The sequence below is a fragment of the Megachile rotundata genome, chromosome 16 (assembly GCF_050947335.1).
Source record: "Megachile rotundata isolate GNS110a chromosome 16, iyMegRotu1, whole genome shotgun sequence".
Classification (NCBI taxonomy): Eukaryota; Metazoa; Arthropoda; class Insecta; order Hymenoptera; family Megachilidae; genus Megachile; species Megachile rotundata.
This window is the reverse complement of record NC_134998.1, coordinates 10013288-10035348: the sequence shown is the minus strand read 5'-3', so window position 1 is coordinate 10035348 and position 22061 is coordinate 10013288. Positions and strand designations below refer to the sequence as shown.

At 39.5% G+C, this 22061-nt stretch overlaps 2 protein-coding genes and 1 long non-coding RNA gene across 8 annotated transcripts in view; 1 reads left to right on the top strand and 2 right to left on the bottom strand.

The window, feature by feature from the left end:
- Positions 1 to 360: 360 nt before the first annotated feature.
- Positions 361 to 3354, bottom strand: LOC105662277 (uncharacterized). 3 transcript variants are annotated; one of them, XR_013041080.1, is made up of 5 exons: positions 3222 to 3354; positions 1986 to 2536; positions 1113 to 1815; positions 792 to 987; positions 361 to 736 (listed from the first exon to the last, which is right to left on the bottom strand). It is a non-coding gene; the product is annotated as an uncharacterized LOC105662277 (long non-coding RNA). The 3 variants fall into 3 exon arrangements; XR_001095775.2 differs by lacking the exon at positions 3222 to 3354 and having other exon boundaries at positions 1986 to 3212; XR_001095776.2 differs by lacking the exon at positions 3222 to 3354 and having other exon boundaries at positions 361 to 731; positions 1986 to 3212.
- A 286-nt stretch (positions 3355 to 3640) lies between these two features.
- On the top strand, positions 3641 to 10250 carry Pp2C1 (protein phosphatase 2C). Of its 2 annotated transcripts, XM_076541529.1 has the most exons (7): positions 3641 to 3944; positions 4312 to 4662; positions 4740 to 4960; positions 5037 to 5183; positions 5263 to 6650; positions 6735 to 7111; positions 7184 to 10250. In XM_076541529.1, the coding sequence occupies exons 1-6, from the start codon at positions 3641 to 3643 to the stop codon at positions 7108 to 7110; spliced, it is 2787 nt and encodes a 928-aa protein (XP_076397644.1). In that variant the 3' UTR covers position 7111; positions 7184 to 10250. The 2 variants fall into 2 exon arrangements, with proteins under 2 accessions (XP_076397644.1, XP_012138882.2); XM_012283492.2 differs by having other exon boundaries at positions 6735 to 10250.
- A 1176-nt stretch (positions 10251 to 11426) lies between these two features.
- LOC100877840 (beta-1,4-glucuronyltransferase 1) overlaps positions 11427 to 22061 on the bottom strand; it is a 37182-nt gene continuing 26547 nt past the window's right edge. For 2 of the 3 annotated variants that reach the window (XM_003702461.3, XM_076541530.1), the window contains exons 2-6: positions 17524 to 18037; positions 16010 to 16387; positions 15535 to 15870; positions 14764 to 15006; positions 11427 to 14612 (exon numbers count right to left, since the gene is read on the bottom strand). In XM_003702461.3, the coding sequence (XP_003702509.1) occupies positions 14415 to 14612; positions 14764 to 15006; positions 15535 to 15870; positions 16010 to 16387; positions 17524 to 17865 (1497 nt within the window). In that variant the 5' untranslated portion in view covers positions 17866 to 18037 and the 3' untranslated portion in view covers positions 11427 to 14414. The remainder of the gene's footprint in view (positions 14613 to 14763; positions 15007 to 15534; positions 15871 to 16009; positions 16388 to 17523; positions 18038 to 22061) is intronic. The other variant, XM_012283495.2, reaches the window with a different exon arrangement.

Here is a 22061-nt window from a genome sequence, read left to right as displayed (position 1 = left end):
TATCAGTGTAATAAACGATATTTAATGATAATTTTACCTGCGAGTAAAGTTCTAATTACCTTAGGAATGTCTTAAAAGTATTTGTGAGACGGAAAAATGATAAAAATTGTAATCAACATCAATTTCGATAAGTTCGTACGTTTTACCGCTAGATGATGCAGCGGTACTCTTTTAGAGAAAGCGCGGGAAAGTAAATTTTTAAATAACACCACAGAACACACTTTCTAAATACTTTAACTTCTTTTATTAATTACTTTATAACAAACTATTTCTACAATATCTGTGATTTAGCAGTCACACTATACATCAGTAAATATATTGATATACCCTTTCACTAAAGGAGAATAACAAGGTCCTAAAATATGCTAAAGAAATTGTAATCAACAATTACAAACCAGTAAAACCTTATAACTATTAAACCTCCGTGTATTAATTAATCAATTAGCCTCCTAAGTACACGGTGAACGATTTTCCCAAGCGTCCATAGGCGCCAACAGTAACAAAAAGTCAATTACAATGAATATTTCTGCTGCAAGTCTCTTGTACATCTTCAATGAATCATCCTCAAAAAAGATTCGCCTACATCATTGATGCATTCTGCATGGTAACCCGTCGGTACGTTGGAGATGTTATGCAGTCGACAAGACTGAACCTGCACCGACTTGTCTCGGCGGTTTTCGGATGATTCAGCCCGGTATGTAGGAATCCGTGTGTCAAATTCCCATACCTGTCTGTTCTGCGAAGAAGTAATTTTAAATGTGCTAATAAAATGTATACATACGTGTACATACCTGTATCTAGAAAGACTATTCCCACTAATTTTGTCAATATAGTACTTTTATAAAATTAACCGCAGTAATTTTTTTTTAAATCATCTGACAGTACAGCTACTTGACAAAGTACTATCAAACTGCATTTTGAAAAAGTGCAAAATTATTCCTGCATCCAGGTTGAAATAATATTGAAGTACACAGTGACTGGTAGTAACTAAAATGTTAGTAATTAAAATTATTTTTGATTAAATAATGTATATTACATGTTCAAATTGATATTACTTTAATTATATTAAAAGATTATGCATGTATAAACATTGATAACGTGTTTCTGATTACCAATCTTTATTTTGTGATGCAGAATACGTTCCACAACAATTTTTTATCCCGTTCTTATCAGTCGCTGTGGTTTTTCATGATTTTCCTGTAAGTCGATAGATGGTAGCGCAGACGCAGTTCAAAAGTTTCAACTTGCATTTCCTTGCAGTTTACAGCATTTCTATTTATATCAATTTTATTTTCCAATCAATAATCAAGAATTAGTCTCAGATTCGTTTCGGTTGCTCGATTACTAAAATTGAATCAGTTTCAACGTTCAATGTAAGTAGCGTGTAAAAGAAATAACTGAACTGTATGTATTTCCGCATAACTGTTTCCAAGCAGAAAGGAACAGCCATCTTTTTAAGATGATGCAATCGATGGCACGTATCGACCGTGTCGCCAGTCTCTTTTGAATTTGCCAAACCCTTTACGGTCAATTTCCATGATAAGACAAAGTGCAAATGAAGATTACAATTACATCGTTTTCCTAAGATGATACAAAACGATCTTTATCGAACCATATCCTATCGAATGCTAAGCGAAAGCCGCCAGCTGGGAGTGCTATTTTGAACGAAGCACAGCGTTGCCAGATCGCATGGCGAGCAAGTTCAAACACGTGCCCCGTGTTTCACTCTTGGAAAGAGATAACTGCACTGCCTTACAAAACAGAATGTTTGCTTTTCACTTGATTTGTCGCAGCGTTTTAGTTCCTCGAATATATCTGCGCAAAAATGAAACCATAATTCCTAGTTATTTAACGAGTTTACAACCTAACTTCGCAAACGTCTGTCGGACGTTTTGAACGTTAAACGAAGAGGGAAACTTAAATTCGATCATAAACGAAATATTACATGGGCCAATAAGTATCTCAAATTGGTTCTTCAATCTTACCCGGATTTTCCTAGCCTTCTCGTAAACGGCGATCGAAATGCGAGTAGGATAAGGTTATGTACAGTCGTTTTGTTCGATGTCGCTGTTAAATGGTGGTATTTTGAAAAAAAGTTTCTCGGAGACAAGTTCGAGCTTGTTGGACAAGAAAGCCCGAGTTCAAAGAAGAAAACGTGGCAACAGGGCAACTGCGTGAGCCGAGATGCGCGGCATGAATAGCACCGACGTTGATGGGCCGCCCAGTTGTCAGGGGATTATCGGGGCAAGGGGCAGGGTAAAAGTTTCCATGGTGGTAGGGATGGGTTGGCAACGCTGGAACGGAAGGGGGAAGCGATACGCTATGCGTGTGGTGGTCATTGGTGAGCGTAATATAACCGAGGTAATGTTACCGTGTTGCTGTTTACGGAGAATTTTTGGTTATTTCGTGAGCACATCTAATTTCCCGGTTAAATTCGAAGCGGGATAAATCGAATTCCCTAGAATCCCTTCTAAGCGACACACTATGTATCGTTTAATGTATGCTGGATGACGATAAAACCGACGACAATAATTATCTGAAAAAGTATACACCATGATCAGATGATTTTGAGACTCGCCTAACACATACGCATTAATGATCCCGCGTAAAATCTGCGCGCGAATCGATTTGAGTTTCACGCTTAACTTCGCGATGTATATTTGAAAACTTGGAACGGTATGCAGTTAGAATGCGTTTGAACAAGCAAGAACGGGAGCGTTCGTTCGCGCTCGTTTCGTCAAAATGCTATCGAGCAAAGTGTTCGGTTACATTAAACAGCTGAATGCGAGCGAATGTTCGTAGAGTTTCAAGTTTAAACTAAGCATTCGAGTGTTCAGCATGGAAAACTTAATCGAGTCGAACTAGTCGCCATGTTCAGTCGCATGCAATTAAAACATATAAAATTAAAACGCGCCAAAGTGAATCATGTCGAATTGTATAGAAATAAATGGCGCCAAATTGGATCGCATTGATCCGAACTGTGTTATGTGGAATCGTATCGAATTTAGACACGTTGAGTTAAATCGCGTCAGATTGCAACTTGCCGAATTAATACGAGATTGAAAAGTATCGAATTATATCGGATTCGCCGAACGTATCGTTAGAGCATTCGTTCGCGTCAGACATTCGATCCGACGAACAATCGCTAAGCGCCAAAAGAACGCTCGTTTACGCTTCAATATCTCCGAAGTGGGGGAAAAATAAGCTATGTATTCGCTCACTTATAGTGTAACGACAATCGCATATACGGTCGTTCGTGGTCACGTATGCAGGATGTCGAACAGTCTGATGTTAACCTCGTAGGGGTGCGTTTAGGGTATCAGGGGGAAAACTGGGGAAAACCCTGTTGCACCGCTCGAAAATCTTCCGTTTGAAGATTCTCTCGAAACGTCGGACGTGGTGCGGCGCACTGGCGACGGTGAAATCATAGAGGGGACGACCCCTCTTGCCCTACTCCGTTGGGCGCAACGTCATTGTGCCGTGTGGGGCCATGATCGTCGTAGTGTGTGTGCGTCCCTCGAGCTACGCGCAGACCTGCCCAGTAAATACGAGGTTTCCGTTCCCGTGTACGTGTCGGAACAGTGCGTAGTAAGAAGAAAGTTTCGTCTTCTCGGTATCCCGTGTCACCGGCGTGTCCACCATGCCGTTGAGTATTGGGGTTAACCTAAGAGTGACCGGACACTGTAATCAGGGCGGTCGTAAGTACATGGAGGACATGTTCAGCGTGGCCTTTCAGTCCACACCGGATGACAAAGATCTTGAATATGCCTTTTTTGGAATATTCGACGGCCACGGCGGCGGTGAAGCGGCTACCTTTGCCAAAGAACATTTAATGAACGATATTGTGAAACAGAAAAACTTTTGGAGTGAACGCGACGAGGACGTACTACGAGCCATCAGAGACGGATACGTGAACACGCACTATGCGATGTGGCGGGAGCTTGGTAAGAATCTTATTTACATTTTCTGTCCCGTTATTTCATCGTTTTCCACGTTTCCTTTAAGGTCTCGGCTCTTTCCGAACGCGTTCGTCCAAAAAACTCTTGTATCAAACGTTGGTCGAAGAATTTCTCTCATTGTCCCGCGTATTTCCCCCACCACCTGTGCCCGATTAGGTTAGAATTTAGGTTATGTAATCCGAGCTAACCTGAAAGTATCAACTGAAATAAAAATTAGTTGAGAGAAAAGGTTCGATATCGTTCATCTCTCAGTGTTTAATTTGTTGTTCGTGTAACAGGGAATCATAAAAAAGTAGTTTACTAACGATCACCAGTGAATTTGGTTCCTGACAATACTCTACTTTTGTGATAGACAAGTGGCCAAGAACTGCGTCCGGACTACCATCTACGGCGGGAACCACTGCGAGTATAGCATTTATTCGCAAGGGCAAGATTTATATAGGCCATGTTGGAGATTCTGGTATAATACTTGGCTACCAAGATGATGGTGATCCACAGTGGAGGGCTAAGGCATTGACCAGAGACCACAAACCGGAAAGTGTTCCTGAAATGTTAAGGATACGTAAATCCGGTGGTAAAGTGGTCATTAAATCCGGAGTGCCAAGAGTTGTATGGAACAGACCACGCATAGGGCACAAAGGACCAGTTCGAAGATCGACTCACATAGACGAAATTCCTTTCCTTGCTGTTGCTAGGTCATTAGGTACGGTTTGAAACGATAAAAAGAAGCTATTAATTCTATGTGTTTTATAATCTTATCAAGTATCTTGTGCTTTGTAGGTGATCTGTGGAGTTACAATTCTGAATTGGATACATTTGTCGTATCTCCAGAGCCAGACGTTAATGTAGTTGCAATAGATGTTGAATCGCATCGTTGCCTCATTTTTGGAACTGATGGTTTGTGGAATATGTTGACGCCCCAAGCTGCAGTGGCTATTGTTCAAGCTGCTGATAGGCATAATGAAAAACATCTAATTGCTTCTCAGCAAACATGTAATGGGGTATGTTCTAATAGACTTTTTACATGAATAATAAAGTTGTATAATTTAATGGAATGTTTTTAATAATTTTTAACAGCAAGCTGATAACGTACAATTATGGATAAACCCCTCAAAAAGTTTAGTAGATAGAGCATTGGAAAGGTGGTCATCGAAAAGATTACGCGCTGATAATACGAGCGTGGTTACATTAATGTTGGATCCACCAGGTCCATCTCGTAGCGAGGTACTTATACTTTTTTTTAGGAAGAACTTGAGAAAATTATCGTTAGGAACATTAACGAAAGTCTATCTTTTTTCTAAAGGTTTTATTGAGTCAGAAAGAATGTGTCGTACCGCATCACACTGCACATACACCTATACCTACACCTATTTCTGAAAATTTAGAAAAGATTTCTCCTAATCCAGTCGCTCGAAGCATACCGAGACCTTCTCCAATAGTAACTCATAATGTTGATCTCAAGAAACCAGACTTCTTAAATGGAATTGAAAACAACGATAAAGAATCAAAAGCAGAGAATGTGATGTTAACAGAAAAAGTTGATGAAAATTCTGACAAAGCTCATCAAACAAAAGACGAAATAATGCAGACAAATGTTGAAGAGACTCCTCTAGATAATAGTACCCAAGTCATAGAATCTATTTCCGACGAAATAGTCGGCAATTTAGTAACAGATATCGTTGAATCCAACGAAGATACAACGATGGAAGAAGTTGAAAGACTTGATAAAAACCAGTCAGAAAAACTACATAAGCAACCGGATAACGTGTTGATTCATGAGAACATTTCCAAATCTCCTGGACTAGAAAACAAAAACGATGTTAGCGTTACAAATGTGATACACCAAAGTGCATTTTCTAGTGAATGTAACGACGTAGACTCTTCTAATGTTAGCAGTAACGAAACGAAAAGTAAAGTTATCTCAGAAAGTACTGGTAACGAGAATGAAATAAAAAATGACGTTTTAAGTAAACCACGTCATAAACAGTCCACGTTATTCTCTGCCACGAGAGCGGAAATTAGAAACGGACGAAGAAGGCACAGTTTGAACACGCATTCGCGAAATACTCTTATAGATTCAGGTTCGTTAGAAACAAAGACGTACGTAAATTCGAGATTCAAGTTGCGCAGTACAAAGGTATCGGTGACAGAAAACACAGTGGAGGAAAGTGTAAGAAATTCGACGAATAAAACAAGGAGTAGTGCTGTTGGTAGTAAACGAAGACATAGTGCAATATCGCAGAGTGTAGTTAGCACGGCTGACGAATCGTGTATGTTACAAGAAACCTGTGTTAAAAGGAGAACGCGTTCGGAAGACCGTCGAAACCCTGTCGATGAGAACGACCCAGCAAACCAGGCTACAAAAGGTGCAAGTAGTAGTTTGAGTGGCTCTACTACAGAGTCAAACATCGCTTGTTCCACGACCGGTGCTACAACTGTACCTGTGCAAGAAAGACTTTCCTCGTTGAACACTTTCCAAAGAAATTTGGGAAAGAAAGCCACGCCAGTAAAGGCGATCAGAAGACCCTCTTTCAAAGGTCTATTAAAACAACTGTGGGCTGCTAGTCTTGGTGCAAGAGAGTGGGATCAAGGAAAAAGTAGTCGATCAACGAATAGTTGTAACGAACGAAGGATAAGTCGAACTATGTCTCTTATAGGTTCGTCGGACACTGTTCCGCAACGTTGGCTTAGGTTAGTTCTTTTCTTCATGGTATATTCGTGTACAGAAGCAAGTTTGCGTTGAACGTTTCTGCAACATCGTTTGTGTTTTTCTAGGTCGGACACCATTGCTGCTGCGACACCTGTAAAAACATTGCGTTCGCGTAACGTAGAGATAAATGGTCACACGATATCTGCACAATTAGTACATCAGTACGGAATGGTAAAGCAAAGTCGACTTTCATTGCCAAGTAAATTAAAACAGTCTAGTAATAACGGATACCTTCAGTCGAGTAGAGTAAGATCGTCTTCGTTATCATCCGGTATAAAACAAAATAATAGTGATACTGGAAACGGGACTTGCTCTACGATCAATCCTACGAACACAGGATGCAATTCTAGTTCCGGAATGGCTAAAAGAGTGAAATCACCTTACAATCCGAGCGCTAGATCATTAAGCACGCGATCTCGAATTAAACGCCTTGGAAAATGAGGTAGAGTAACACGTATTGATTATGTTACTTGTTCACAGGGTATTATTTCTTACCCTCGTCGTTTTTCTTCAGCGCGTGTTGATTTTCATTTCTATGGAACGTATGCTGGTTACAAATATTGTACTATCGCATTTTATCTTGAATTTTACGCGTCAAGGATATGCTGTGTGCAAGATCATTTATCACGATCAAGTTTTCCAGACGCCTCGACGGAATTGGGCTTGCATTTTATGGACCAAAATTCATATAAAAATTAACTTTCTTGTTCTCTGTTTTAATATAATTACCTCCTCTTCAACTGTTTTAATTGTAAGCAAATGAAAATATTGAGTAGGACAACAGCTTGTTACTGATGCAATGGTGTTAAGGATGTGTCGGGACCCGAAATCGCGGGCTCGAATCGACTTCGGAAAAACTCGGGTAAAATTGGTCGAGAATATGTTTTATTATCGTTGCGTTGAATTGTCAACGTGTTGTATCGCTGCGCGTTGTGTTGATATGCGCTGAAATGTCATGAATTATCTTGTCACAGGTTACGTAGTCACATATTCTATCTTTTAAAGTATCAAACACTTGTGCGCATGCGGAAATTATACTCGATCCCACCCGAATTTTTCCGAAGTCGTTCCGAAGCTCAACTACCCACCATATCGGACTTCCCGCGCATTCTTAACGGCATCTTAAACTTCCACGGCACATTACGGGTGAGAAATCAATCGTATTTTTCATATTTGCGTACTTTTAAACGTTACTAATGTTAGCAATAATATATAAACACCAATTGAGTGATATAACGTGGTTTCTTTTATTTTTCGTGTTTCACATAGACAAAATCGGAAACTAATAGAATTGCACGTGTATTTTCCGATTAATCCTGTTGTCCGCGTGTGGCATTTTCCATCATAAAACACAATCGTAATTTTGATTTAAGAAAGTATCGTTATCTTACTTTTTTGAAGATAACTGAAATGTTCCTGTTTTTCAGATAGTAAGCTACTACTAGTTCAAAATGAATGCTAGTTAAATTATGATTGACACGAATCGAAATGTATATTTATTAGAAGAAGTTTTTCGTTATCGAAAACTAATATTTCTATTGCTTTGTTCCGCTAAAATATCACCTTGGCTTAATATTGAGAAACTCCTTCCATTATTATATGCTTTCTAATATTTGACTAGCTTATCGAGGTGTTAATTATAGAAAGGGAAAGCTGAGAAAGTACATGAACATATGTATAAATTGTATGAGAGATAAAAGAAAAGATAGCATGATTGTATCAAAGGGAGAAAAAATGTGTATATGTGAATTATAGAAAATATGTTTTTCCAATGATTCCTCTTAAGTGTTACAGTCTTCTATGAGGAAATGACTTTAAGGTGATTAACAAATAGTTAAAGAGAATGTAATTTGCTTACAGTAAGATTTAGAAATTATTAATATCTAGAATGTAGGTACGTAATCACTGATCAGCTTTGGCTAAATATGGAGTGGTTATTCAAGATTCAGTATAAAAAAGCGAGATGTAATCATTAAATTTTGATATTTAACTTTATATAATAACAGCACAAAGTCCAAGCATCTTTCTACATCAAAGATTTTAAGGATAGCTTGTCATGATTCTTATATATCATTATTGCGAGTATTTAATTGTTCACTTAAGTACGTGTGACAAAGTCTTGAATAGCAACTGCCTGGTACAAAGCAACAAAATGACTGTCTATTATGCGATACAAAATATAGATTATATTTAGAGCAATTTAAAGAAGTGGTTGAATTAAATAAGTAATAAATTCATTTGTTTATAGTTGTATAATAATGAATTGCTGAAATCAGCATGCAGGTGTTTTATATAAATCAGTGCTTAAATTGTTAAGTAGGAATACAAATTATTGGAAATTTTGTTCTTTTTTTTTATGTATGTGATTTTGAATTTGTGGTATTACTTTAAGATAATTTAAAGCATGTGAGTAGGTAGCACTGCAAAATGTACTTCAGGTCAATTTAGCTAAACATGTTACAAATAATTTACTGCTGATAATCAAAGTGGTGCAGTAAGTTCATGCATGTGTACTACAATTTTGATTTGCATGGTCTACATATTCACTATACATATATTGGAATTTTCATTTTTGCTTTTTGTAAAAGAAATGATTAAGAATGTGACTAATGATTTTATTTTTACAATACAGATTTTGAAATCAATTTAATTGACGTGAAACACTAGGAAATATTTTTAACAAATAACATTGTGATAAAAGAATTTACTGTGTCCACAGGTTATTTGACTATTTAAAATATACTTTGGAAAGTACACGTTTATATTACTTTATCAATATTTTTATATTTTTATGTTTCATTATAGACAGTGCAAAAGAAACATAAGTTCTGTGAAAGAGTCGAGAGGAATATATGATAAATAATAACACGTGCCTACAATAGTTACCATTTAATTGTATATATATATGTATATATATAAAGTGTATTAGTACATCATGGACCAAGAAGAAAGTTTTTCATTAGATATTAAGCGATAAAAGACTAAAACAAATTTTAAAAGGAACGAATGTTAGACTTATCCTTATAAAAAAATAAAGAGTATATACTTTAAGAGTGTCTCTTCTTGGTGCATGCCATAAAGTTGTCACTATATATACATATAAATATATAAATATGTATTTAAACATATACAAATATATATTTAAATACATATATAAACTGTACACGTATATTTATAAGGTGTCTATATACGTGTAGATAAAAATTGTAGATGATTATGCTCATAGGAGAAGAAATAAATAAAATTTTTGCTAGCGTTTATTTATATACATGAAAAAAAAAATGATTATAATATACATAGAGAAAAGAGTGGAGTAGTAAAGGATGAATCCGTCTGGTTGCGCTTGTAGATATAACATTCGCTACATAGGTCATCGAAGCTGAGTATTTTCCGAGAATTGAAAGAAATAACAAGAAAAAGAAGGGATTTATTAAAGAAATCAGAAACACGTAGTGAACGAAAAATTAATAGTGGTTTATCTCAGGTTAAGACTAGGTCGAAGGAGGCGAACTTGAACAAATGTGTGATCACGTTTAAAATCTGTATATTTTAATTAAAATAAACTGAAATATACAAATGCTTGTAAATGTTTTCTTCACGAGACTTTGAGTCGATGAAAATTGTTAATATTCCTTGTAACGGTACAAAAAAAGAATGATTGAAATTCAATAAATTGTTATCAAGGGATAAACTGAGGTCTTTTGAAACTTACTCAAATAGTATTTATATTTCTAGCCTGTTATTTGGAAAAATACAATTTTACGTACATATGTACAAAAACAAAGTCAAGTAAGATTTCTTTTATGTGCTTACACAAGTATAATATACATATGTTCATAGATACAATGTTTCTCAAACACTTTCTAGCAAAGAGAAACATTGATGTAAATATAATATGTAATTAATATACATGTTCGATAGTAGTTTAACTTATATTAACAACAAATACTTTCTTTTTTCTTTAAAGTATCACTTTCTCCAAGAGTATCATTCAAATGTAACTTCTATAATAGATTATTGTTTTGTACAGTATGTTTGACCATTAATATATATATTTTTATACAGCCTAACATAAAGTGTTTTAGCTAATAATACATATAATTCTTTTGTATTAAACACATAGAATATTTAAAGTTTATAAAAGTTGTATGTATATCTTTAAAATGATCATATTGAAATCTAAAATTTATACTAAAATCATTATTGTTTCTGTTTGATTATTTCATTGTGTCTTAGATGATAACATTCACAGGAAACTTTCATATAGTATCCGTAACAAATTTGGAAAAATTCTTGTTTCAACTTTCTTCAAATTTACAGCATAACACTGAAAATATATACCGTTGGCTATTAATATTTACAATACATACGTTTATAATATATAATGATTTTATTTATTTCTTCCATAATTTTATAATTTTTTTTCCATTCTGGCACTCTACAATAAAGTGCTCAGCAGATAAAAATAAATTCAATGAAGTTGAATTACAATTAAAACCTAATTGTATTACGAAGAAATTAAATGCCATTGGAGAACATCTTTCTTTCATTTTTTGTTATTATAAAAAGCGTATTGTAGGTAAATCATGTTTACACGAAGAATTCTTTATATGTTAGTCATAATAATAAAATGTCTTATGGTGTCATGCATCATTAAAATTATGTGATATTCCTAAACTTTTCATGCGAATTGATTTTTAGTGGGTACACTGGGAAAGTCTTGAAGGAAACTGATCCAGCAAGAGTAAGAATTTACCTTTTATAGTAAGGAGTTCAAAGATGCATACGCACCTTAGAAACATTTTTATTATTATGATTAACTACTTACAATTGAGTGGGTATTTTAGAGTGCTTTCAAGTCAAACACGCTACTTTCAAACGCACACGCATACGCATATACGCATTAAAGATAAAGACAATAAGGCACAGAATACACATTATTATTTACCAGCAATCATTACACCGGATTGCACAGCCCCGACGAATTAAAAAAAAGGCAAGAGCATAAAAGGAACTTATCCTGTCATAGAAATCTGATTTCACAAGTGAAATTATTTATCAGGACCTTTATGTGAAAATGCATCACTGGTATCTATAAGAATTGTACAATTACTGAGCAGTGTTTACACCAAATAAATATTTTTTAAAACTTAATAAAAATTAAAATGATAATTTGTAGATCAATCATTTAAAAGAAATTTAAACCTCCACCATAAAATATAATTATAAATCATTTCCTTTTTGCACGACAATACCCTGTCTTCTCTCCAATATCTTTCCATATAATTTCAATCCACTTAAAATGCAATTTGTAAAACTGTTTTCTTATGATAATTGGAATTCAACTAAACTGTTTTTCATATCCATAATCAGTGAAACAATTGAAATAGTAATTAGCTTGTGCCCTATAGTTATCACAAAAAGATGAGTCAGTATTTTTACACAATATTGCCCCAATTAGTGAGACATTACTGACATTATTAGTTTACCAAGTCTTAAAAACAAAATCATATTTACACTTGTAGCCTTTTTCAGATTACTCGGGGCATTGATAAAAAAGATGTTGCAAATGTGTGTGTATGTATAATGTAGTATTGTAATATTATAATTGTGTGCATTGTGCATGCGTCACACACTATTCAGAGTACTCGCACAAAAAGAAACTTACTCACTTGAACAGTTCAGTATTAACACGTTGATTGCTACGGTGAAGCTATTGGAAATTTAATCTAACATTGCTTTACCAAATTTTCATTATTTTTAACTAAGTAATAGAATTGTTAATAACATAGTTGGTGGATTTCTATGGAAATTCAACTATATGTCACCCATTGTAGATACAGTCAACATGTTAACGTCAGAAAACTTAAACGTACAATTGGTTACTAAGAAATAGTGACTTAAGTTTTTGACTAGTGAGAGTACCCTTAGTTGGATTATGCACATTTTTACTATCTCACTCATTTACTGCCATGGCTTGTTTGACAGTTTCTGATTTCACTGATAAAAGAAAAACATATTGTAACCAAGTGAAAATATACTGCGTGTTAAATGTCCTGAAGAAACCTCAGAAAACTGTTTTACGTTTTCGTCGATAAAATTATAGCAATTTGCAATCCATGGACGCGTCGAACATTTCATGACAGCACGTTTCTTACCTTAGAGTATTGAAATTCACATTCAGTACCTAACCGATTGTGTAAAATAGTACAAGTTACATTACGCTTAAAGGTACAGACATATTTACAATATTTAAGATATTCATACAATGACACGCAAAGTTGAAATATTTCTTCCCGAATGTGATCTACGTATAATACTTTTTTCGAGTAGTTATCGAGTAAAAATATTAGCACATAATTACGTAACGTATTACGCGAGAAATTATTCTTACATCCCGAGACTTTCTTCAGCGATTAGAAAAAACAATTTCTACCCTTGGAAGCACCAATTTTTCATCGGCAATAGAAGTGTACAAAGAAACACGTTAATATTAATTCATTACGCTAAGTAAAGAATCGTTAAACAACTAATGACTCGACGTTCAAAGATTATTAGGATATATGTCCTAGTAAACTGTTATCAAATGTTCTTCAGTCTTGGAGAGTAAAATGTTTCTGGCTTCGTGTTCGATTACTTTTCCCACGTTATTCGTTGAAGAACACAAAACTAAACAGTTAACGAAATAACGTTGTATCTGACTTAAGTGTGTGATTACGCATCTTTACATTTTATACACGTTTATTTGGTTTCGCATATTTCGTAACCAAATCGCTTAATATTACATGATAGGTTTGTGTTGCAACATAAATACGTTAAGAGTAACGAAACATCACTGATGAAAACAAGATATGACTTCAGTCATTTGGATGATAGCAACGCTCTACACTTCCTATGAGATGATAAATAAACTTAATTAAAAGTAGAAGTGCAGAGTTCTGTTACACTGTTCAAAATAATTAGAGGATCATAACCCATTTTGAAACAAAAGTCATTAAAAATCCTATCGGTATAAAACTTCCTTCGAAGGAATTGCATTCCAAATACAAGATCGCTTAATTAACTTGAGCAGTGTACTTTTTGGCATGTTTCTGCATACGTAGATGCTCGTTTAAAACAATTATTCTCTCCCCTTGAAGAGAAGAGGGAACAGAAATGCACACATTCACCGAACCACAACATTGTTGTAAACGTATAGATATATGTATATATATAATATATATACGAGGCACCGTTTTCAACACTAGTATGTACAATTACTCTAGCTATCCTCCGGGTGAAAAATACGTGTAACAAGATCCTTTTACAAGTGAAGAGAACTACTCGCCACGAGTCTGTGATGTTCTGTTCATGCTGCCATTTTGTACTGCGTAAGAAGAAGAGGATGAAAAAAGTCAGCGAGAAACGAAGGAGTGATGTAGTACAATATGTAACTCGTTGCAGGAACTAACAATCATAGGAGAAGTCAAACGCGAGGTTGTCCCTTTGAAGATACTCTCTATTTTTCGGCACCGTGTCAATTGGCGTTATTTTCTATAATGTCCGACGATTCGCTTCGCAGGTTCATCGGAAACGCGAGCGTGGACCTGTACTCCGAAGCCACGTCTGATCAGAAGAAGTTTGCTGCGACCATCGCTGGTGTCTCGTTGCATCACGGACATCCTGGACGTCGAGGACGGTCGCAGGTGCTGCCACTTCACTATAGGACACCTATGGAGCACGCAACGTGCTCTTATCTCTGAAGGCTACACGGCACAGCCCTTCCGCGTACCGTACAGGATTTTCAATTCCGGGACGATTATCTTCTTTATCAAGGCGTTCGTCTTGGCGGTGAGCATCTCTCTGTGTGGATCCTTCTTGAAGATCTTGATACCCGGCCGATGGATAAGGAACGCGTTGTCCAGGATGAGAAAGTCGTAGTCGAGGACGCATAACGCGTAACCCTAGATTAGAAATGAACTCGCTGATAATTCTGGCCATTCATACTTAATTGCTGTGGAAGCAGTAGATCTTATAATTTGACCGATAAGGGAGCGATAAGAAAGAATCCGACGTTGCAGTGGAGTTATTTACAGTGGAGTTTTGTAAAGCTACCTGTGTCATCTTGTCGCTTTTTCCTTCCCAACTGAGCCTCTCGTCGTAGAGAGGATCATGATTGGTCCCTATGAAGATCGGCTCCCAGTGGACGAAGCTGCCAGTCCGTTTACCAACGTGGAACACGTGAAGACCTTCGGTTTCCGGCGCTTCCTGCCACTCTTTGCTTCGAGGAACGTTATGGCAGCTGGAGCATAGCTTCTTGTGGAAAGGAATAGCCGTGCCAGCCTTCAACATCTGAGCCTGCAAGGCAAATAAACATCTCAATCAGAAAGCAAACGCTCCAAGAGAAATCTCGTTTCAAGAGATACATAGTATTCACAGAAAGGAAGCTGAACCAAACGAGAAAGTTGATATAATTGAATAGAATATTTGATGGAAGTGCGGGCAGTCGCCAGCTGCACTTCCCAACGCCATTAATTGTGCGCATCAAGGTCCACGGTCAAAGGAAGCGACATTGATTAAATGACCCTCGTGTCTGTGCCATTTAACGCATTGTCAGACGTTGTGCAGTCGTTGTCATGCTCTTTCGCACGCACTTAATTACCTCCAATCTCTCTTTGCTTAAATGTCAAGTGTGAACGGACCCGCGCTATCCTTTCATGTGCTTCCATTTTGCGGCTAATAATAACTTTTCCCTGTCTTCCGCTCTCTCTGTCCACTTATATCTGTACGAGGATCGGAGGTCAATAAGGCACAACAGTGCAGGGAATATGACGGCCATCTTCCTTCCCAGAGATGTTTGTATATTAAACATGGCGCCTGACTTACCAACTGAGTTTTGTTATTAGGCGGCTGGCTCTTCTCGTCCACTTCGAAGATGGACAGTACAAAAACTTTCGGGTTAGGCTTGTAGAGGCTCAGCTGGTCTCTCCGCCTGATCATCTCGAGGAACTTCGCGGGCAAGTTAGGGCTCGGATAAAGCTCGATGTCGCTGGCGCACACGTAATGCGTCGGCGCTGATTCCCTCGCTATATTGCGGCCGACGTTCACGGGATACAGCAGCTTCTTCTCGTTTTTGTACATCTTCGAAAACGTCACGTTCACCCATGGCGGTCCCAGCGAGCAGTTGTACGTGTCAGACATGACCTTTTCGCTTGGAGGTACCTGCATGGAAGAAACAGATGTTAATGTCAAGCTCCTTCGGAGGTCCCTTCGAGTTATATCAATGGACTACCCGCAGGGCCAGCGTGATTTCTTATATTCTTAATTATCGTAGCTAGCCTAGGGTCATAGATATACCCACCACTTTTGGCACGTGTTTACTACTGAAGAAGACGTGAAAGGTGACCAGCTGCGAGATCAGTGGGCTGCCACAGTTTCTCGAGTATTTGATGGCGTCCAGCGTCGCCGCGAAGTCTGTGCCAGGGGCGTGCATCGCAATCGATATCGGCGCCCTCCATCGCTCTAGCAACGGTTCCAGATTGTCCAGGAACGTGTAGTCCGCGTGAGTGGTGTAGGTCACGCTTTCCCAGCATCTCACAGCCATGCTCATCGGCACGTAGTTGTAAAGGACCCAGTAGTCGCCACGTTGGGCCCTCCTCGGATTCAGGGACTTCTCGTTGCAGAGGATGGCCTCCTTGAGGCTCATCGTTGATCGGGCCGATGGTAGGCTGCTATTTACCTTAAGACAAAGAACAGTCAATATGAAATCAATGCAAATTATTCCCTAAATACGACGGGAAAAAGAAATGAAAGAAAGCTGTTCTTAATCAGCAATTTGTAAGAGGTCTGAAAGTACCACAAAATGGCACAGTATATAAAATGAAAAAATTAGTTCTTGCCCTCAGCGGAAGAAAAAGGATCACCCCGACGTTAACCAGTTATTTGAAGGAAACAAAAAAAGTAGTATGCTGGTGAAAGGTTCTGAGGGGAAGGTAAAAGCAGTGACGTCAGCCGTGAACGAAATATACGCGATAAAAGGTGAAAAAAGGATGAACCTGCCCATCGAGATTCTTCGTCCATCGGTAATCTTGTCGGGCCGAGGTTGGAAACAAGAGAGGTTCTTAGCTAACCTTCCTTCCAAAAGATCGAATGTACACGGTATAATATTTTCGACCACGTATTTTATTATTTATTTATAAGTCTCCTTTTTGAATTCTTCAGTGATCTAGAATTCATAATTCTCTGTATACGTCACTTTTTCCCGACCAACTCTCCCAGACGATCAGCTGTTCACAAGGGTCAATGAATTATTCGCCGAGTTGTTATTTATATCCTGTAGCGCGGGTAATTTCACGGGTCGATCGTTGATTCGATCAGAAGCAGTTGATTTGTTAACATCATGATGTCATGGAATAGATTGAGCTGCCACGATTAACAGTCATAGTCATAGCTCTTCGCTCGAGCCAAGTGCAAGAATCTCTCGTACAATTGCGATAATTGAGAGGAAAGGTCGAAGGAAAATCACGTTTTATCGAGCTCCTCATCTAACGACTCAATTTCTCGGCTACCAGTTTGATTTATTATAATCTAACAAGCGTGAATTTACAAGGATAGCATTGAATACGGAGATTCGATTATCCGAACAAGTGGACACGGTGGTTGATCATTGTGAATATTTTGGTGCAGTGTTCAGTTTACCATGAAACTTCAAGTGTCACTTTTTTCTCAAGGAAACCTTGAGGCAACATAAATCTGTGGTGGAGGACTGTAACGTGGTGCCATCAATCTGGTGTGCTAATGTGCTTAAGTGAGCACCCCAGCAAAATCAGCGCAATTCAGACGATCACGTCTACCCTAACCCGCAAGCTCACTTACCGTCTGATTACGGCCACGACTGTTGTCAACAGTCTCGAGTTTGCCCTCAGGAGACGGCCTGGTGGTTAACAGCCTCGTCCTAGCTAGGCTGGTCGCATTGGCGCCATGGGCACCCTTGGTAGCGGGCAGTGCCGACGACGTGGCACCCTTTTGGGTACCGTTAACGAGTTCCACGGCGCCAAAAGTGTCCGACTGCAACGGCGCCGCCCAGTTGGTAGGCGGTTCCTCGATCCAGGGCCCGGAGGAGCCGAAGTGGGCGCATACGTAGAGCAACACGCAGATGTTGAGCACCACCGACACGCGAAGTGCCCAATTTCTACGCAGTATGCTGAACATGCTCATTCTCCAGCCTCCTCCAGGACCGTGCCCTCCGCTTAGCACACCCTGGTTGCCCTATGTTCCTTGGAAGTCTTTGGTGCCCTGTTCCACCACCTCTCCACCCCGGAGGGGCCCGTGCTGCTCCGCGATCAGGATCTGAGCATGGTTCAGATCCTCGACCTCCTCTGACTGCTTGCTGCAAACAAGAGGAAACTGGTTAAAGCCAGTGTCTTGGCAGAACCAGGGCATAGGGCAAGTCTATATAAGGCTACTATCAGGTACATGTGCACTCGGTTTTAAATTTCTCGAGAACGAAAGCAAACGATAATTGAGAATAATTGAGGCAAGGATGCCGCAGGAAAGATCTTGCTACTTTGTTTGAATTAAGATTATAGACTCGCGGGCATACGGAGGGTATCAATTAAAGGGAATCAAAGATGGCGTAACCAGAAGATGACTCCTCGCTTTCGATAAAAAATGATTCCTCGATTAACTATCCACGCTTTCGAAACACAAGATTTTCAGGGTTTTTGCCCGGGAAAGTTAAACGCGCTGGTCAATTCGTGGGCCGCGCAACACAACGGCGTGTCTAACGATCCAACAATGAAGCCATTGCCATGCTCGTTCGCAGTCATTCATGCGTAGTGAGAGACCAGGCAAAAAGATCGAACCAGCAACGTGTCATTATCACCGGTGGCTCGGGTTAGGTAACCATCGCTAACAAGCCACGTTTCTTTCGACCTGGCTCAGGATCATGAATCAACGTTTAAGCAACGGCCGGTGAAATCGAGGCAGAAGTCGTTCAAAGTGGAAGATGACTAACGATCGACCGCAGAAATCCATAATGATCGGATGCCCGTTTTTGTCCCCCCGGTGGCACAACTAGTTGATAAACTTTCACTCAATTCATACCGAGGTATTCCTTGAGTGTCCGCTTTTTATTAGCGATTGTGCCTTTGTCGCAATTCGTGATTTATGGTTTGGACGTGCTCTCGCGTGAGAGTCATCATTATACTCTGGAGTTTGAAATGTGGAAGCACTGAGTAGTTCAATTTATACATCAACATGTACCGAACACGTTAGATGACGTTAGATCGTTATGTACTGCCTCATGTGAATTCCCTAAGTGTCACATTAAATCCCTGTACTGAACGTGCGCAAGGATTTTGCGCATCGAATGCCTATATCCCTACGCACCAGTTACCCTGTGCACCGAATTCTTGCGCATTAATTGTTGCGCAGTACATGCTTGCGTACTAAATAGGTGCTAAATGCCTCTATGGGATAACACTATGTGACAAGTCTGTACGCACCAATAACCCTATGCGACGTGGACGTGCCGATCACCCTCTGCGCCAAATCCCGACGCATCAATAACTCTATGCGTCAAGTCCCTATGCGCCAAATCCCTACGCACTGGCTCTATGCGCTGAACATTGATACCCCCATGAAATCCCTATGGGATGAATCTGTATGTGGTGAAGCGCCAAGTGTGAAATATTCCTATGCAGTAGATGTCCCTGTGTGTTAAATCTCTACGTAAGGCCGTCACTAATTGGATGCATATCATATGATGTGATACCACATGTAGCCACATATAGTCATATGTGGCTATACTGTATAGTCCACAACTCCTTATAGTCACCATCAGAAATAGTCACCAAGCCGATATAAGTAATGGCTCGTTGTAAATGTGATACATGGTGTTTACTTGTTGAATAACAAGCAATAAAGAGGAAGAGATTATTGAGACGCAGTGACGCTCGTTATCGTTCGATAACGGTGTGGGCTCGGGGCACGTGTAAGAGAGTGCGAGGTGAAAGAAAAGCTCTCTCTAGAGCTACTTCGTATCAATTTCGGTCACCTACGCCTACTTCCGGAAACCGCCGGATGAACGACCGGATGCGGTGGGCGTTTCGGGATCGCGATCGAGATCGATCCGTCGAGCGTCGAGTTTTCCTGGAGAAATTAGAACGCGGGGAATTCTCGAGATTTCTAATTAATGCATCGTTTCCCGTGCAATTTGCTCTTCGAAGAAAACTGAAAGTTCTAATTTTGACGCATCGGGTTGTCCCTTGAGTTATGTTCTATGTTTTTATACTGGGTCTTGCTTTAAAATGGAAGGATTGGTTTGGATGAACGGGGCGATGATGACCCCTTGAAAGTCAAGTGTACCGCATTCCTTTCCTTGTGCCAACAAAATCCCCTTGCGATCGATAGTAAACGAATGGTAGCGTTCCCTTGTGAAAGTCGATACAGCGGTGATTTTACTCGTCCCATATTCTATCAAATAAACTTCTCTGATTGTACGATCAAGAATATTAGGATAATTTCTTACATCACGTCATTTCTAGCCCTAGAAGCCCGACTATTCCTAATTCCGGACAAAAGAAGCTGTTCTGCTGCCATTACGTTTCTAATTGAATACCCGGCCGATGTACGAGACGGCTTTCAACTTGATAATAACTCTATTACCAAACGCTGCAGTAATACTCTGTTACGAAACAAAGGAGAGAGAACTATCTATTTGTTCCCAGAAAATCCAGTGAAACTTTCTTCCTGTCTGTCTGAAAATTATCCGCGTCTTTGTAGCCGGTGATCCAATTAGCGTTGTATTATGGCGCAGGGATTTACCACGCAAGGATTTCGGACGTAGGGAGTTAATGCGCGGGGGATTAGGTGAAGGGATTTGGGACGTCAAAATTTGGCGCATGGAGATTTGGGACGTATGAGAATTTCACACGTAGGGATTTGAGGTATAGGAATTTAACGCGTGGGAATTTGAGACGTAGAAATTTAGCGCGTTGGAATTGGGAGCGTAGGGATTCGGGGCGTAGGAATTTAACGCGTGGAAATTCGGAGCGTAGGAATTTAACGCGTGGGAATTCGGGGCGTAGGAATTTGGGACGCGTGGAAATTCGGGGCGTAGGAATTTAACGCGTGGGGATTCGGGGCATAGGAATTTGGGATGCGTGGAAATTCTGGGCGTAGGAATTTAACGCGTAGGGATTTAGGACGCGTGGAAATTCGGGGCGTAGGAATTTAACGCATGGGGATTCGGGGCGTAGGAATTTAACGCGTAGGAATTTGGGACGCGTGGAAATTCGGGGCGTAGGAATTTAACGCGTGGGGATTCGGGGCATAGGAATTTGGGATGCGTGGAAATTCGGGGCGTAGGAATTTAACGCGTAGGGATTTAGGACGCGTGGAATTTGGGACGCGTGGAAATTCGGGGCGTAGGAATTTAACGCGTGGGGATTCGGGGCGTAGGAATTTAACGCGTAGGAATTTGGGACGCGTGGAAATTCGGGGCGTAGGAATTTAACGCGTGGGGATTCGGGGCATAGGAATTTGGGATGCGTGGAAATTCGGGGCGTAGGAATTTAACGCGTAGGGATTTAGGACGCGTGGAATTTGGGACGCGTGGAAATTCGGGGCGTAGGAATTTAACGCGTGGGGATTCGGGGCGTAGGAATTTAACGCGTAGGAATTTGGGACGCGTGGAAATTCGGGGCGTAGGAATTTAACGCGTGGGGATTCGGAGCGTAGGAATTTAACGCGTGGAAATTCGGAGCGTAGGAATTTAACGCGTGGGAATTCGGGGCGTAGGAATTTAACGCGTGGGGATTCGGGGCGTAGGAATTTAACGCGTAGGGATTTGGGACGCGTGGATTTTAACGCGTAGGGATTTGGGACGCGTGGAATTTAGCGCGTAGGGATTCGGGACGTGTGAAATTAACGCGTGAAGATTTGAGACGCGTAAGGATTTGGAAGGTGTGGAATTAACGCGTAGGAAATTAGAAAATGACGCCTAGAGTCTTGGCACACGTCCACCTAACACATAAGCATATGATGCATGACAACCTAACGCAAAGATACGACGTCCTCTATATCAGAGTGTACACTTCTGCATCTAGCCAGTATCCAAAAAAAACTACCCTACACAATCAAGCAATATAATAAAGTCCATATATATTCTGTAAACCTACAGGCCATAAAGACGTCCGTCCATGGGCTTAACACCATTGGACAAATAAATAGGTACTTTGTACCCGGTGGATTGTCCAGGACAAGGTCATTACCATTAAACGCGACAGGTTTGATGACGTTAATGAGGCTGAAAATAGCAACCGCGACCACCGGTTTTTCCTTTTAACGCTTACAATAACTGCGAAGCGTTCAATTAACGTCGATCTTAAGCAAAAATCTCATCACGCTTC

Excerpts from the sequence above, each read along its gene's own strand:
- Pp2C1 (XM_076541529.1), top strand. The coding sequence starts at position 3,641 with ATGCCGTTGAGTATTGGGGTTAACCTAAGAGTGACCGGACACTGTAAT. Across the intron at positions 4,663-4,739 it reads TGCTGTTGCTAGGTCATTAG|GTGATCTGTGGAGTTACAAT; the intron begins GTACGGTTTGAA and ends TGTGCTTTGTAG. Across the intron at positions 4,961-5,036 it reads CTCAGCAAACATGTAATGGG|CAAGCTGATAACGTACAATT; the intron begins GTATGTTCTAAT and ends AATTTTTAACAG.